This window comes from Ursus maritimus, unplaced genomic scaffold (assembly GCF_017311325.1).
Source record: "Ursus maritimus isolate PB19 unplaced genomic scaffold, ASM1731132v1 scaffold_3, whole genome shotgun sequence".
NCBI classification, from domain to species: Eukaryota; Metazoa; Chordata; class Mammalia; order Carnivora; family Ursidae; genus Ursus; species Ursus maritimus.
The window spans coordinates 85,632,720-85,650,764 of record NW_024425563.1 but is presented as its reverse complement, the minus strand read 5'-3'; the positions used below and the strand labels follow the sequence as shown (position 1 = coordinate 85,650,764).

At 46.4% G+C, this 18,045-nt stretch overlaps 1 protein-coding gene across 17 annotated transcripts in view; it reads left to right on the top strand.

Annotated features, from left to right (window-relative positions):
- Nucleotides 1-18,045, top strand: part of ATXN7L1 (ataxin 7 like 1) — a 233,392-nt gene that overhangs the window by 198,025 nt on the left and 17,322 nt on the right. For all 17 annotated transcript variants that reach the window (XM_040644366.1, XM_040644365.1, XM_008703546.2 and 14 more), the window contains 4 exons: nt 2,227-2,507; nt 5,924-6,006; nt 6,878-7,134; nt 17,720-17,912. In XM_040644366.1, coding sequence (XP_040500300.1) covers nt 2,227-2,507; nt 5,924-6,006; nt 6,878-7,134; nt 17,720-17,912 — 814 coding nt within the window. The remainder of the gene's footprint in view (nt 1-2,226; nt 2,508-5,923; nt 6,007-6,877; nt 7,135-17,719; nt 17,913-18,045) is intronic.

Below are 18,045 nucleotides of genomic sequence, written 5' to 3'. Positions count from 1 at the left end.
TGCCCCTCTCCTCCCTTACTCTTGCATGCTCTCTCTCGCTCTCTCTCTCTCTAAAATAAATAGATCTTTAATAAAATAAATGAATTGAATTGAACTTTTTAAAAAAGAAAGAAAAAAGAATATTTACCATCCTAACCATTTTTAATATATAGTACAGCAGTGTTAAGTACATTCACGGTGTCGTGCAACCAATCTCCAGAACTCTTTTCATCTTGCAAAACTGCAACTTTCACCCATGGACCAACAGCTCCCCATTTTTCCCTCAGCCAGCCCTTGCAACCACCTTTCTACTTTCTGTCTTGGAATTTGGCCCCTCTAGGCGCCTCATGTGAGTGGAATTCTGTAGTATTCGTCTTTTTCTGACTGGCTTATTTCACTTAGCGTGATGTTCTCAGTGTTCATCTGTGTGTCAGAATTTCCTTCCTTTTTAAGGCTGAATAATATTCCATTGTATGACTAGCCCACATTTTGTTTATCCAATCACCTGCTAATGGACAGCTTTTGAATTGTGCCACTGTGAACATGGGTGTGGGAACGGCTCTTCAAGACCCTGATTTGTGTTAGTGTCTCTTAAAATTGAGTAAAGGAAGCCTAGAAGAATTCCATATCCCGTGGTTTTACTTTTTTTTTTTTTACCATTCAGAAAAACTCAGGAATGCAGCACTAATTTCACCAGGTAATATCTTTACAATTTCTCAGTGTGCTGACTTTTCAAGGGCTTCTTGTGCCGTTCTTCAGTCATATGTGAGCGCTTTGAGAATTGCCATTAAACAGAAAGTGGCCGCAGTCTAGCTGTATGTCAGTGATTGAGACACTGATCAAAGGCGGAATTATCAGGGGCTTGGTGTATTACTAAAACCCACCGTTCCAGTTCCCCTCACACAGGACTTGAAGTCCCACACCATCCTTCCCCAGGCCAAGAAAGCACGTGGTCCCGGGATAAAGACGGGGAAGTCCAGCTACAATCTGCTTCACCACCGAGTGCCCTTCTCACTGGCAAAGACCTAAATAACATCTGTGATCTGGTTTCGGAGTCAGCAAAGGGGCAAGGGCTGAGGGGTTGCTGAAATAATTTCATGAACAAATTGACCAAAAAAATGATCTGTGAATAAATCGTAGAGAAGGAAGAGCTCGCCAGCCATGTGAACAGATAAGACTCCTCCCCTGCAAAACCAGCCTCTCTTTCATCCCTACATTGTCTGCAGGCATGTATAAGCTATATTCTAGATCATTTCGCATTCAAATAGCTAAGTCGGCTCCACTCAGCTCAGAGACGATTGGGGGGCTGAAGTGTTAGCGTTCTGCCCTCCTGCAAGGAGGAAAGGGAATCTAGTTCAGGAGCCAAAGGAAAGCGTATTCATCTCATCTCATCTTTTAAGACCTGGAGAGAGACTCCTCCATGGCCCCCCAGATCCAGAGTCCTCCAGCATTAAATGCACAGAAATCAAATACATATCCATTACAGGAGAAATCGTAGGGAAGTGGAGCTGAGGTGACAGATTTTGAAGAGCAAACATGCACCTTTGTGCTCTGTCTTCTTAAAATTCATCGTCTCACCTGCCAGCCTTGAGAATTGCCTATTTACATAACTAGCTGCCTGAAATGGAATATTCGATAACGTTACACAGTGCCTCACTCCATTTGAGCCCATCCCCAGGATAGGAGCGATCCAGAAGTCCTCCAACAGCATGTAGCATGGCGCACTGGCCTGCCGCCATGCCTCCGTGTGGTGTGAGCCTGTCAGCACTCCCGAGCTAAGCAGATGTCAGGCCTGATCGCCGAGGTGGGAGACCAGCAAGCAGCAGGGGGAGGGGACGTGATTCAGCAAGCGGCACAGTAGTAAGCCGTCTTCAGGGGACAAACAGCATCTCTCCCTGAGCTTCCCAGCGGGCACCTTGTTCTGCCCAAGGTGCTGTCTCAGAGCCCGCCGGCAGAGAGGGACTGAGAAGGGGGGAGCTGCAGGATCTATGGGGACAACCCGGTGCAGGAGGGAATCAGTCAGCGCTGATGCCCGCCCTGGCGCTGCGCCAGCCTCGAACCCCCTGTTGTTCCTTTCCAAGGCACCGATCTCCCTCCCATCAAAACGGGAATCCTGCTGCTGGCTTATAAGGGGAGTCAAAATAAGTGATAAGGAGGTGTTCTGGTGATGATAATCGCGTATAGCTTCTCAGCGGACCTCATGTATCAAAGAAGGCAATTGTGTGTGTTTGTTCATTTATTTTTCAGCGTTCCGGTTCCTGTAGTCAGTTTAGAGAAAATTCCTAACCTAGTGAAGGCAGACGGTGCCAATGTCAAAATGAACTCTACAACCACTACCGCGGTCACCTGCTCCACCTCATCCTGTGCTGTCTCCACCCCACCTTTAATCAAGCCAGTCTTGATGTCCAAGTCAGTGCCACCTTCCCCAGAGAAGATCTTAAATGGCAAAGGAATTTTGTCCACCACAATAGACAAGAAACACCAAAATGGCACCAAAAACAACAACAAGCCTTACAGGAGACTTTCAGGTACGTGTCTGTATCCTTCGAGTCTGGCGCACAATTAGACTGCCTCTGACTCACATCCATGACCAAGGAGTGGTGTGTTCTTATCCTTAAGCAGGTCCGTTTTGTTGTAAGGGGAACACGGGATTTACCTGCCAACAGGACCCCAACCGAAAAATGCGAGGAATGGGTTCTCTTATTTCTGGGCCGGACAAGGCTCTAGCTCCCGGCTCAGTGCTCAGCAGGAGGGGTCCTCCCCCCGGCCCAGGAGGCAGGATGCCTTACACCAACCACGACAGCCCACAGCCCGTGCATCCTGAGGGTCTTATCATGCTGCTGGGCTGAACCGGCCCCCCGGGTTCTGTAGAAGCGTCCCTGTGGGGACTTCGGACAGCCACAGGGATACCTCACAGTAGGTCAGGGCTGACGTGGGACAGTACAGTGAGTGCCATCTGCCCCACTCTGCGCTTAGGTCTTAGTTGGTTGCCTGGTTGATTCTGTGGTCTGGGGCTATGACCGCCTTTCCCACATAATCAGGTCGGAATTCCCATTTGGGATCACTTAGGCTGGCATAGCCCATGAGAGCTTGAGGGATTTCTCTCAGATCTCCTTCTCAGTTGTCTGCGTAGACACTTGGGATGCCTGGAAAGGTGCACAGGCCCATCTCTGAGGCAGTGGTTGCCCTGAGGGGCCCTCACGTGGGTGATATGTGCTTTGGATTTGTTGTGGAACTAAATCTGGTGGTTCTGCTTTCTCCAAAAGACCAAGAAAAGCTATAAACTTTACAACTTCTTCACACACAGGGGGCATTTATCAAATGTTGACTGGAAAAAAAAAAAGAAAGAAAGAAAGAAAGAAAATACAGTGAAAGCCACCCGATGAGAGAGAAACTGTGCTCTCCAATAAGATCATAGTTCTGAATCAGCCTAAAAAGTGTGGGTCATTTTTATTTTTTACTTCATGTTAATCTGTATTTCAGTTTTTCTATCTTACATCTCTAACCGTTAAAAAAAAAAAAAAAGTCATTCCTTTAAAGTTCTTTGGACCTAAGGCATTCAAAAGATTTTTACCCTGGAAGTCTCCCTATGTACTATTCACCCACTCTCAAGAAAGGAAGGTAGAGCCTGGCACTCTCTTTGAGCATGGGGCGGGGGGGGTGTGTGGACAGGAGCCCCCAGCTCCTGGCTCTCTTCCTGAGTGGAAAGTTCAGTTTCACTCTGCAGAGGTGGGTGGCCACATCCCTGGACTAAGGCATTCAAAAGATTTTTACCCTGGAAGTCTCCCTATGTACTATTCACCCACTCTCAAGAAAGGAAGGTAGAGCCTGGCACTCTCTTTGAGCATGGGGCGGGGGGGGTGTGTGGACAGGAGCCCCCAGCTCCTGGCTCTCTTCCTGAGTGGAAAGTTCAGTTTCACTCTGCAGAGGTGGGTGGCCACATCCCTGGAAAAACCAGTAGACCCAGCTGGGCAGTGTCCAGAGGCAGAAGCGTGGCCATGGCTTCCAGCCTGCACCCCAATCTGAAGTTGTAGAGGGATTGTGGTGGGGTTTTTTTTGGTGTTTGTTGGTTTTGCATTTTGTTGACTCTTTTGTCTCATTGGGTCTTTTGCTTGTTTCTATCTCGCTTTCACATTTGGCAGCCAGCTCCTGCCCCCCAGCCAAACAACCTGCTCAGTTGCAGGCCAACGTGAGCGCTGGTGTGGATCTGGGCCCGGGTCTGACTCTGACAGGCCCAAGGGAAAGAACTCGGTGGCAAGCAGCCTGGGGCCTGGCACCCAGGCCCTACTCAGTGGGCAGAGAGGGCTCAGAGGAAACGGGCATCTCCAGGCCTCGCAGTTTTCTAGTCTTAAATGTGAAGCTTAAAAAAAAGAAAGAAAGAAAAAAAAAGTTGGGGGTGGGGGCGCCTGGCTGGCTCAGTAGAGCACGCAACTCTTCATCTCTGGGTCGTGAGTTCGAGCCCCACGCTGGGTGTAGAGATGACTAAAATTAAAATCTTTAAAAAAGAAGAAGATGATGATGATGACAATGACAAAAGACAAAAAAAAAGGGGGGGGGAGGCCTTTAGATGACCAGCCAGGAAACCTGTCTTGGACCTAAGAATGGTTTTCACTGCAGCCGTCATCATCACCATCATTGCAACCACCACGGGCCCCAGACTTTCTTTTAAAAACAGAACACATTCATTTATTATGCTCACAGTTTCCCCCCACCAATCTCAGACAGCTTTTCAGGTAAGCTCTTTTTAGTTTGCAGCCATTCAAACCTCTTAAGGAGACACTCCGCCAAATTCATATACAACCCCCACCCACCCACCGACACTGCTGCCGGCCTCCCCAAATGCGCAGAGGAGCTGTGTCTTCCCGGTGCTGCAGGACTCAGGGGGTTGCCGGGTGCCTTCCAGAAATAGTACAGACTATCCGAGACGTGGAACTTTGAAGCTGAAAGGGTCCTTAAGGGATTATCTCAGGTCCCTTCGTTTTCCAGGGGAGGGGAGCATGTCGGTAATCCAGAAGGGGCAAAGGATCCAAAGTGGGCATAAGAAGGGCAGGGTCCTCAGGAGTCACCTCACCATGAGCCATCAGCAGTCCAGTAGGAAGGCAGGAACCAGAGAAAGCCCGGCCTCCCTGCAGCCATCCTTCGTCCCCAGTGGGTTGGCTCGCCGTGGCTGTTCCCATTTGGAGCAACAGGCGCCATGCTGGGAGCAGAGCAAGCTGTGAGGCCGGCAGGCCTTGCCCTCTGTGCACCTCCCCCTGCCGTGCGCAGACAGCACACGCCCAGACTTTCCCCCTGCCCCGCCTGTGACACCGCCAGACGCTCCTGAATCAGGTAAAGGACCTTCCTGGGCAGCGGGGCTGCATGGATAGCCCGTTGCTGAGGACTTTGCAGAGCACAAGAGAGGCAGGTCACACTGACACGGCAAGGAGTAATTTCCCGCTGAAATGGCCAAAACTCAAGGGAAGGCAAGGGGCTGGGGGAAGGTGACATATTCTTGGAGCTGCCCAGGAAAAAGCGGCCCTCGAGCCTCGGGTGGCTCTCCCCGGTCTGCAGCCAGCTATGCCCGAAGTGCCAAGGGTTTGGGAAACCGTCTAAGTGAAGTAAAGTGTGCGAGCATCAGGGCTCCCTGCCCTCGGTGCCTGCCCCCACCCTAGTCCCTGCGCCTTGTGCTGCGTCCCACATCCCCACCGAAGCTGGACGTAGAACTCGGGGGTCAGAGGGGAGTGCCATTTCCCCCTGAGCGGTTCTTGAAGCATTTTAGCAGCCGGATGGAGAAAAAAAAAAAGAAAAAGAAAAACAAAACAAAACAACAACAAAAAAAACCCAGATTGCCTGACAATGTCTCACTTGTTGGTGCAAATGTGCATTTTTTTTAAAATGTAGTCTTAATGCCAAATCCTATTTAGTCTCCTTTTTTCTTATATTTTTTGTTTGTTTCTTAAACCAGAGAGAGAATTTGACCCAAATAAACACTGTGGAGTATTGGATCCCGAGACAAAGAAACCTTGCACAAGATCCCTCACCTGCAAGGTATTTCTCTTTCCATAAAAAATACTTCCTGCTCTCGCTGGGGCCTTTGTCGAAATGTTTGCATGCCACTCTCTGCACACGGCAGGGTGTGGAACCTCGACATGACCCCCAGCTGTTCTTTGTAAGGGAAATGCTTTCTTCTCTTCCATGGTAGCAGAGTGCCTGCCTCAAGCTGGCTGGCTTTTTAAGAAGGAAAAAAAAATAGGCTTCCCCTGTTACTTGTGAGGCCAGACAGTAAATTGTATTTATAGGCACTCACAGGCGGTTCTAAACCCTGCTACGTTTTAATGTATGCAGGAGCGGCGGCGGCGGCGGCGGCGGCCTGAAAGGCAGCCGTGGAGGGAGGACCAGCGGCCGCGCCCCTGATCCGGCCTCGCCGGGTGGCCAGGGGGACAGCTGACCCAAGGCGGCCGCCATCGGGTAGCCCCCGACCCCGCATTTCATGCTGAACTGCTAGCGCTTCTTGGGATCGAGGCCGCGGCGCCCTCCGCCTGGGGGCTCTGTGGGTCCGGCCGCGCGAGCTCCCGCCTGCACCTGGATGAACTCGAGCGCATCCTCACCGGCGCCCTTCCTCAGAGAGGCTTCCGTGGGCTCTGCGCGGAAGCTGTCATTCTGTGCCAGTTGTTGGTGTTTTTTGGTTTTTTTTTTTTTTTAGGAAGCTTTGGCTTCTTCACACCAGGAGTGTAGGGCATGGTTGTGTTTGTGTGGTGTCTGCCTCTTCCCAGCCACAGAACGGGAGCTGTTGCCTTGAAGTTGACTTTTCAAGCACCTCTAAATTCCCATGAATTGCTGTTTCTGAAATGGAGGGCCTGGGGAAGCAGGTTTATGTGCTGATCAAAGAGGCTGTGCTTTTCATCTCTCTTCTCCTTAGACACATTCGCTAAGCCATCGGAGGGCAGTCCCGGGCCGGAAAAAACAATTTGACCTCCTCCTGGCGGAACACAAAGCCAAGTCCCGGGAAAAAGAAGTTAAAGATAAAGAGCATCTCCTGACTTCGGCGAGGGAAGTACTTCCAAACCAACCCGGGCCGGCGCAGGACTGTCTGCCAGGACCTTCAGGGAGCTCTGGGCCAGAACCGAAAGTCGCGTCCCCTGCAAAATCCAGGCCACCTAACTCTGTGCTTCCTAGGTAAGTCCCACTTTGGCGATACAAGCCCTGAGTCCTAGGTCAACTGACTAGGTCAAGTGACTTGCCGGGTCGTGTGTGGTCTGATCACATGGCAGACGGAAGTCGTAACAGCCCTACCTCCTAGAGCGGCTGTGAAGTTTAAGCAAGATCGTGGGCTTACGTAAGGGGCCCAGCCAGTGCCTGCCACATAGCGTTTGGTGGATTTTACTGCTGTCACCATCATCACCATCATCATCTTCATAGCAGACCTTTATCAGACAGAGCAAGACTAATCTGGAAATTAATACCTGGAAGGGTGACATATCAGGCACTGGGCAACTCTCCGGTTGCCTGCATTTTTAGATGAGTTGGACACTCCTGGCACCCATAGTGGGGTAGTCATCACACCTTAGGAGCCCATTTGCCACATTATTTTTTTGTGAATTTTTTCCACAACTCTCCTATGATCAGGGCGAAAGGAAAATTGGCATCACAGAGGCTGTTTGTCCTTACATCTCCCTCCACACCAAGAAAGCTAAGCCATCTGTTTGGGGTTTTATTTGGTTGACCTGGAGAGAGGAAAGAACAGAAAACAGAATTAAAACCATTTGGATTAGGAGTGATTTAAAATCCATGCATGTCTGTTTTGATGGGCAGTGGAGTCCTGAACAGCCGACCAAGTTCCAGGTAATGGGACAGGGAGCCCTTCATCCAAAAATATTTGTCTAGTGCTTGCTCCATAAGCAAGGTGCCGGCATACCTCCTTTTCAGCGGGCTTCACTTTATTGCACTTCGCAGAGATTGCATTTTTTTTTCTTTTTACAAGTCGAAGGTTTGTAGCAACCCTGTGTCGAGCAAGTCCGTCAGCGCCATTTTTCCAACTGCATTTGCTCACTTCGTGTCTCTGTGTCAATAAAATATTTTTAAATTAAAGCATGTACATTAGGAATAATGCTATTGCACACTTAATAGAATGCAGTGTAATGTAGGCATAACTTTTATAGGCACTGGGAAGCAAAAGAAATGTATTTAATTCGCTTTATTGCGATACTGGCTTTATGGAACAGTCTAGAACCAACCCGCGCTAACTCCCAGGTACACCTGAACTGTGTCAGGTACTTTTAAGCAAGGGCACAGAGATTAATGCAATTAGATCCTGCTTTTCAAGAATTCAGAGTTTAGAAGCTAAGAGACTCAGATATCCATAACTTCATGAAAAGGAAACTAATAAAATAATGAGAAGTACAGATAGTGGTCTTATCTGATCACGTACAACATGAATCTCAAAGGGTAACTGTCCGGTCGGCAAGCAGGCATTAAAAGAACACAGAAAAGAAGGGGAAGGAGTCGATTGTTTAAGCAAAAGCAGATATTTGATGACAGTTGGGACGGATCTGCTGGGTTCTCACCCTCCTGCGCTCCACTTTGGTACAAGCCTGATCCCGTTCGATAGCCAGAGCCCCTCTGTCAGAACCGCCAAGGTCGGCATCAGGTTCAGAGGACACGGTCCGGTGGAACGGCCACCCGCACCCATTTCCTGCGTCGTAACCGTTGCCCTGGTGTTGCCACCGACTTAATGTCACGTCATTTTGCAGGGTCATTTTATAACTGCCTCTCACGGTAACGCCAGAATTTGATGAAGGATATGTATTACCTTTCCTGAGCTTTAGAGTTAAGCAGGCAGTTCTGTTCCAGATTTCCGGGAGAGGCTTCAAGTCTCTGTGTAGTGGCTTTCAAACTCTTTTGTGGCTGTTGAGCTTCTTTCTTCCCACAGAACCTAACACGGTACCCAGTATAAAAGCAGAGACCTGCTTCACCTAAAGCCAGCTCCACTCTGCTCCCATCACACATGTACCTAGAGCCTGCTGTCCTCCAGCCCGTCCGAGAAATCCCCTTGGAGTCCCCAAGGGCTCCAGGGAACCCCGTTTGAAAACCATCTTTTATTATAGGTTCACTGTAGATTTTGACCGATGGAGGCACTTCTCACTCCCCCGCAGAGTACCTGGCTTAACGGAGGAGCCAGGGGGCAGCTGTTAAAAAAATAAAACAGGTAGTGGAGGCTTAAGAGCGGCTTCTTCTTCTTCTTCTTCTTTTTTTTTTTAAGATTTCATTTATTTATTTGAGAGAGAAAACACGAGTGGCGGGGAGGGGCAGAGGGAGAGGAAGAAGCAGACTTCCCACTGAACAAAACCCCTGCTGAGCCGGATGTGGGGCTCGATCCCAGGACCCCAAGATCATGACCTGAGCTGAAGGTCGTGACCAGATGCCCAACTGACTGAGCCACCCAGGCACCCCGAGAGCAGATTCTTAATGTTCTTTTTTAGTTTAATTTTCAGGGGAATGTTTGTCAATAGAGAAATGCCAGGTGTTTATGTTCTTCTCATAAGGAAGCAGAAGAAAGATGGAGAGTGTGGTTCATCAGCAAAAAGAATGTCTCTGAAAGGAAGGATGAGGCCAAGTGTTGGCTAACAGAATAATTGTTAAGGATGTTTTCACAGTTGATATAAACTCCAGAAAACTCAGGGATGAGCTCGGTTCAAAACTTGGTGGGAAATAACTTCCTTTTTCACGTGGTTTTAGTTAGGATGAGACCCCCACACAATCAGAGATTGAAAAAGCATGATCAGAATTTGATGTCCTCCTTGGGGCCTTGGCTGGGTGGCTCGGTCGGTAGAGTGTGTCAGTGACTCTTGATCTCGGCGTTGTGAGTTAGAGCCCCATATTGGGTGTAGAGATCACTTAAAATAAAATCTTAAAAAAAAAAAAAAAGAATTTAGTGTCTTAGCATAAAACTTAAATCAACATTTATCTCCTCATATTAGTGATATACAATATATATTATAGCTATTTCAATCACAGTGATCAACTATAATTAGCAAAAATATATATATATCACTCATGAATGGAAATACTGTAATCCCTTCCCAGTGGTGAATTCCTTTTGTAGGAAATGCTAACGCATGTGAATATATTTTTTACATATCGTTGGGTAACCTTGAAAATATTTCAGTTCTCATATTCTTGAATTACAACCTGCTCTTGTCAAGGGTTCCTGAAAAAAGAACTTAGGTCTAGAGCTGGAAAAGTTAAAGTCAGTAGCAAGGGCTGGCACAAGGTTGGAAGTGCAAATGTCAGCTCCGTGCTGACTAACGAGATGAGTGCGGCCATGTTTCTGAGCCTCTGTACCTTCAAACTGCTCATCTGTGAAGTGGAGCTTAGAAGAATTAGGTGAGAAGTACCAAGTTCCTAGTACGCACTCAATTAATGGTAGCTGCTAGTGATTGGTAGTAGCGTTCCATGGAAAGCAGGTGGGTAAATAAAGGCCTTGGTGCCACCTGATTTCCATTTGCCCATCCTCCTGGCTGCTGTTCACCAACCTGGGGGCCCTTGAATAATATACCCCTACTCTCTGTTTCTTTGCCCCAACTCTAAGGGAACATATTACATGCCCCAAAGAGTCCCAGGGCTATGGATGACCAGCCCAACCAAACCCATCAGGATTTTTGTGGAAAGGGGGAGGAGGACAGAGGGTTGAGCCAGTCTCTGACAAGCCAGGCTCTGACAAGCCAGTCTCTGGCTCCCAGGCGGGAGGGAGGAAAGGTAGGCCATGGCAGCCAGTGCTGACAGAATCTGGGCACATTCCCCTCTGTCTTGTGGACACTCACACATCTAATCTTAAAGTATAAAAATAGTGGGGTGCCTGGATGGCTCAGTCAGTTGGGCATCCGACTTTTGGTTTCGGCTCAGGTCGTGGTCTCAGGGTCCTGACATGGAGCCCTGCTACTCGCTCAGCGCCCAGCACAGAATCTGCTTGAGATTCTCTGCCCCTCCCACTGCTCATGTGCGAGCGCAGAGCACACTCTTTTGCACTCTATCTCTCTCATTCTCTAAAATAAATAAGATCTTTTTTAAAAAAAGGTATAAAATGACAAAAATCCAAGGAATCTTAGACTGGCACGGGCAGTGGGGAGAGAGGCAGAAGGTTCTAGATACCTGAAAAAGGGCAGAGATGATTCTGGAGTGAAAGCAACTCCAGCTTGGGCCTCATTAGGATAAATGTTATTGCTACACTGTAAGCCTTGACTTAATGTGTGTCCCTCTGTTTTTTTCTACATCCATTTCTCAGTATGGGGGGCTTTGAAGTCAAGCAGATAGTATCAACTCTCATTTCCGCTTCTTATTAGCTTTGCCACCCATTCCCTCATCTGAGAAATGTAGACAACTTACACCCACCTAAAGCAGCGTGTAAATTGGATGAGAAAATGTATGTTGCCTGTCGAGCACATAGTAGGGACTCAGTTAAGGTCAGTTGCCTTGTGTTCTCTTCCCCAAAGCACTCAGACAGACTGGTGCTCGTGCTTCCTCAAAGGGGTGGAGAAGGGAACTTTCCCTAAGTTTCCCTGAGTGGAACTGGATAGGGACCATTGATTGTTGCATAGTCTTTAGAACAGACTGGTGAATGGAGAATGGCAGGTGATGTCATGTTGACATCAGAAGGGTGGATGGCAGCTTAACAAATTCGAGTGACTTTTTCCAACACACTCTCATGACTAGTTACCCTGTTCCCCATCATTCCTCGCCAAGGCTTGTTTCTGAGACATAGGTTGGTTCCCGCAAGCTCCTTCCCTCAGGTTCTGCCCTGAAGTATAGCGATCAGAGCTGGAAGGTCTTGAAAGCATCCCCCATTTCATTATTGCCAGGAGGGTGCCTATATCTTGAGTAAAACAAGACATCATCACTCATGATTCTGTCTCTGCTCTCAGAGCCCATTCTGCTCTAGACACAAATTTCCATGGACAGCTTCACTCTGTAGGATTCTCCTCCCCCATCTCTCTTTTTTTCTGGCAAGTGGAATTTATTATTAAGTATTTCAGCCATTTTTTTCTTTTTTCTTTCCTTGATTAAACTTTTTTTTTTAATCAAAGTAAAAATGGACACATAGTTCAAAAGTCAAATAGAACCAAAAGACTTAGAAGGAAAAACAGTAGTTGCTGCCATCCTGGGGGCTCTCTCTACCCACTCTGTGTTAGAGTACCTGTTTCCTGGGCCCCATTGCCTCCCTCTGTCTTGGTTTGCTCCTTTATTCTGATGGAGTATCTCCTTCATCAGCTTCCTGTGGAAAGGTGCAAAGGGGGTCAATTTTTAGAAACTTTACACACCTGAAAATGTTTTTATCTACCCTTACATTTAATTGATAATCTCTCTAAGTATATAACTGGATTGAAAATCATTTCCCNNNNAGAATTATGAAGATATTTTTTATTGGCTTCTAACATCAAGGTTTTTATTGGGAAGTCTGATAGCATTCTCTTTGCATATGCTCAGTTTTTAATATCTGAAACCTGGGGCTCTGAAATTTCACAGGGATCATTCAATATGGGTCTTTTTTCATTCATAGTACTGGGTACTTAGTAGATCCTTTCAGTCTATGAGCACCTGTTTCAGGGATAATTTTGTATGTTACATCTTGGTTAATTTTCTCCCCACTATTGTCTTTATTCTCTTTATTGGCCTCCCATTAGTTGGATGTTGGGCCTTTTGCTCTGATCTTTTCATTCTCTTACCTCTTTTCTCCTGCTCTCTCAATCTCTTGTTACATTTTCTAAAAGATTTTCTTTTATTTTACCTTCAAAACTGTATATGAAATAACCAGTTTATGATTCACTTTTTTTAATCTTTAGGATCTGGTCCTTAGATAAAAAGAACTTCTAACAATTGCTTCTTTTTTAAAGATTTATTTATTTATTTGAGAGAGAGAGAGAGTGCATGAGAGGATGAGCAAGGAGAGGGGCAGAGGGGGGAGGGATAGAATCTTAAGCAGACTCCCCACTGAGCCAGGAGCCCCACGTGGGGCTTGATCTCAAGACCCTGAGATCATGACCTGAGCCGAAATTGAGAGTTGAATGCTTAACTGACTGAGCCACACTCCTATAATTGCTTCTTATAATATCCTACAAGATACCATCATTTTGCAGAGGTAATACCATTCTAATATTTTTAAGATATGTTTTTTGGTTTTTTCCTCTTTCTTCACTGTCTTCATTTCTTTCATGTGTGTGTTCATGTGTTTGATGTTTGTCTGGTCATTCTCATGATGGAGATGTTCCAGAAATGTTTGGTGATCCCTAACCATTCACATTTAGAAGAGAAGTGCTAACAGGCTGATTGGAAGTCTTTGTGTGGGACTGTCAACAAAAAGGTCATCAGGTCACCAATCAGCTTTTTTTTGGAGGGTTCCCAAAGGCAAGATCTGGAAGCCTTTGCCCCATGATGTGCCTGGTGATAGGCATTCTGGGAATGCCCACTGAGGATTTGACTTGAGATAGCCCATGGTCACCTTGTTTGCAGCCCTGTGCCTCTCTCCTGATCTCTGCTGAGCCTGGCATCCCCTTGTCTAGGGTCTCTCCAGTTCAGTTTCTCTGGAGAGTAAACTTTTGTTCCCTTGTTGGAGAGTTGATGGGAAGGGGTGGGGCCTGGCAGGGGCGATGGTGAGTCACCGGCTGTGTGAGCTCGTAGTGTTGACCTGTGGGTCCAGCTACCACATGGGAAGACTTTCAACTTTCCCACTAGGTTTAGCCCTCACCTCACCCATGACCTTTGCAGCTCAAGGTAGGTCCAGGTGCCCTGCTTCTCAGAGGCTCTGTGGTAGGTCAGCTCTTTACCCTGCGGTTTATGCTTCTCCAGACACATTCTGTGTTCGGAAAGTATGTTCTAGTCTCGTGTTCACACGGTATCAGTCAGGATGCTTCAGGAGCAAGGAGCAGAAAACCTAATCTTACTAAATGCTTAAGTAATATAAAATGTTCTTATCACACATGACAAGAAGCCCAGAGGTGAAAGAGCACCAGTCCCCAAAGATGAGGAATTGGCTCTCATTCCCTGACTTTCTTTTACTCCATCCTCCTCAGTCTTCTGGTTTCATCTTCAAAGTTTATAGCAAGTTGGCTGCCGCACTTCCAGGGACATCCAGAAGAGGGTGAAGACCACTTTTTCCTTGTGTCTCGTTTTTAAAATGAGGAAAATCTTTGCAACCTCCCCCCAGAAAAGTTTTTTTATGTATTTCTCACACCCTTTTCCAAACCAATCATTAGCAAGATGACTGAGATTTCCTTTTTTTTTTTTTTTTTTTTTAAAGATTTTATTTATTTATTCGACAGAGATAGAGACAGCCAGCGAGAGAGGGAACACAAGCACGGGATCACGCCCTGAGCCGAAGGCAGACGCTTAACCGCTGTGCCACCCAGGCGCCCCTGAGATTTCCATTATTGGTTTAGGGGTGAGATGGCGGCTGGGAAGTAATCACCATAAGGATCACTCTATTTCTGCTGGTCTCTTTGTTCTTCGGGGCCCCACTGTTTTCATCCTTTTGCTGTGATTTTAGTAGTATTTGGGGAGGACGAGGAGACAGGTGTGTTGGATCCATGCGGCCCATCGAACAGGAAGTTCTTCAGCTATTTCCTTACACGCATCTGTACTACTAGCTCACTTTCTGGGTTTTTTCTGTTGTTGAGGGTTTTTTTACTTTTTGTTATGACATTTTTCCCATGTACAGAAAAGTAGAAAGAATAATAAAACACGTGCATACCTAGTGCTGGGTGTGAAGCAACACTGTTGATTTTAACGGCTATAATATTAATATTTCGCAATTACATTTACTTCATCTACATTTTCTGATGATACATTTTGAGGTAAATTACAGATATGGCATTTCACCTCTAAAGATTTCCACATGCATCTTTAAAAAGTAAAGATATTTTCCTGTGTAACCAAAATTCTATTAATCACACTTAACAAAATCCAGCTCACTTTTATCTTCTGCAGGACAAGGAGGTCCTATCACCATGGGGAAGACCTCAAAAAGAGCCTGCTAGAAATTTTGGAAACAATGTCAGTGTCCATCAGTAGACCAGTTGAGTAAATTATGATATATCCATACTATGGAATATTGGGGAATATTAAAAATGATGATATAGTTCCACACATGGAAAGATTTCTACAACATCACTAGGCTGGGGGAAAAAAAGCATGTCTCAAAATAGTACATACAGCGTCATCCAGTTCTTGCTTAAAAATGCATGTGCCCATGTGTGCACCGTAGAGAAATCTGGAAGGATATAAATCAAAATGCTAATAGCACTTGATCTTGAGTGGCAGGATTATGGATGCCATTTTCTTTCTTTATATGTTTCAGCATTATCAAAATTGTTTCGGTGTTTGGGTCTTCAGCTGTATATAGGCAATAATGTTGTTGCCCCTTCTGATACAGGAGAGTAAGTATCTGGGAATGCACCTGAGGTGATGTGTTCTCTGGACTATACCCTTGGAACATGCAGAATGAATGGCATCTTTGTTTTCATAAATATAGGAAGGTGATAGTCAATAACAAATTGTCACACCAACAGAGTTCTTAGAGTAACACTGAAAAACTACCTGCGGCCTTGTTTTTGGTTTCCTGTGGGTTTGGTTTTTTTTTTATTGTGGCAAAATATACATAATGCAAAATTTACCATTTTAACCATTTCTAAGTGTAGAGGTTCATGGCATAAGTACATTCACATTGTGGCACGACCGTCACCACCATCCATCTCCAGAACTTTCTGTCATCTCATACTGAGACTCTGAACCCATCCCTGATACCTGATAGCCACCTTTCTCCTTTCTGTCCCTATGAACGTGACTATTGCGGGTACCTTACATAAGTGGAATCATACAATATTTGTCCTTTGTGACTGGCTTATTTCACTCAGCATCACGTTCTCAAGGCTCATCCATGTTGTAGCTGTGTCCGGATTTCCTTCCTTTTTAAGACTTAACTAATATTCCATTGTCTGGATATACCATATTATGTTTTATCCATTCATCTGTCTATTGTTGGGCATTTGGATTGTTTCCACCTTTGTGGCTTTGCTTTTCAAGCACTGTGCTTTGAGGATCTGGTCTGAACTCAGCTATTTGACACCTGGAGGGAATTGAGAGTGAAAATGAGGGAGAAGGGAGGAAATCAACAGTGTTGCTTCATGTTGCTCAAAGGGGCAGCTCTCAAAGCAGAATGCAGAAAATCCATTTTTTTTTTAAAGATCTGGATTTTGGAGCGCCTGGGGGGCTCAGTCAGTTAAGCGTCTGCCTTCGGCTCAGATCAGGATCCCAGGGTCCTGGGATCGAGTTCCGTATCAGTCTCCCTGCTCAGCAGAGGAGTGGTCGTTCGCGCTCTCACTCTCTGACAAGTAAATAAATAAAATCTTTAAAAAAAAAAAATCTGGATTTTTTTTTCCTCCCAAACTTCTTTTTCTCCCTGTATTTCTCCCTGGTCAAACACCTGATAAGAGTGGAGAAGCAGGAAAAACAACTGATAACTGACTATTCCTCTTCTAAGTCTTTTACTGACACAGATATGTTTGGTCTGTTTTTGCTTTTGCCTGTTTTGGTTTTTGCTGCTGGTGAAGCATACAGTGCTTCTTACTGTGACGTTGCTTTTCTGTAAGCTCAGCCTTCATCGAGGTGAGGTCTGCTGGATTGTTCCTACACAAGGAACTCGTTCATTCCTTCATTGAGAAGCATAGTTCTTCAGCACCTATTGTAAGCCGACCATGCCAGCCTGTGGTTCTAGGGGCTTGTCACAAGTTAAATGGAAACATTCATCCTCAGGAGATACAATTAAACTACGTGTGGCTCGATATTAAGAAACACATCTGGAGCTCCCAGGTGGGGCTCAGTCTGTTAAGCGTCTGCCTTAGGCCCAGGTCATGATTCCAGAGCCTGGGATCCAGCCCCGTGTTGGGCTCCCTGCTCAGCAGGGAGTCTGCTTCTCCCTCTCCCTCGGCCCCTCCCCCTGCCCCTCATGCTTTCTCTCTCACTCTGCTCTCTCTCAAATAAATAAATAAAATCTTAAAAAAAGAAAAAAGAAACGCATCTGGGGGTGCCTGGCTGGCTTGGTCGGTGGGTCGGTGGAGCATGCAGCTCTTAGGGTCATGAGTTCAAGCCCCACATTGGGTGTAGAGCTTACTTTAAAAAAAAAAAGGAAAAAGAATACAAGAAACAGATGTGGCTGTGGAGTAAGAGACTTGTGCCCCATCACTGGGACAAAACCTTTTTTCATGCCAGTGTGATAATTTCATAAAGCTATAGTTTAGTAGCCAAAAAACAAGTGGAGGGCTATCTTCCATCACGACTGATATTCTGGTAATTGGTTTGAAGTTGTTTACTTGGCTGGTCTTCCTGTCAGTTTTCACTTTCAGGAAGAAGCAACTACATGGCAAGTACAAATTACTTACATGCAAACAGATGAGTAATTGTAACTGAATTCATTAGAAGACTAGTTTTAAGTTAATTCTCTATTACTGTATTTTATATTCCACTTATACTGCTGGAGTTTTCCCTGGTGCCTGAACTTCAGCAGGGCAGAGCCTAAGCACCGTGGATCATTGTAGAAAGCTGGTTGATGCTAACCTGATCTCAGCCTGAATGTTTCCCTCGCGTAAATTTGCCATTGACCTGCCTTCTTTGATGTATCGAGAGAGCTGATCGGTCTGCCTTCCGAGCGCCCTTCAACTGGGTGGGTCTTCCTCCCTTAGCAAAGTTCATTCTGTCCGTTCTCCTTTGCCCTCAGACCATCATCTGCAAATAGCATCAGCAGCAGCACATCTTCAAATCACAGTGGCTACACCCCGGAACCCCCCCTGCCCCCCGCTGGAGGTGACCTCACCAGCCGACTGTCAAGTGATGAAGGGGAGATGGACGGAGCTGACGAACCCGAGAAGTTAGACTGTCATTTCTCTACCCACCACCCCAGACCTCTTGCGGTAGGCCACCGTGTTTCCATCCTTGCATTCCCCCCCCTCCCCCGCCAGTGCCCTGCAGGCATTTAGGTGGTCCTGCCAGACAGCACGCATTCCAAAGGAGAGGCTGCCAGAACAGTGGTTGATGGAAAGGTTT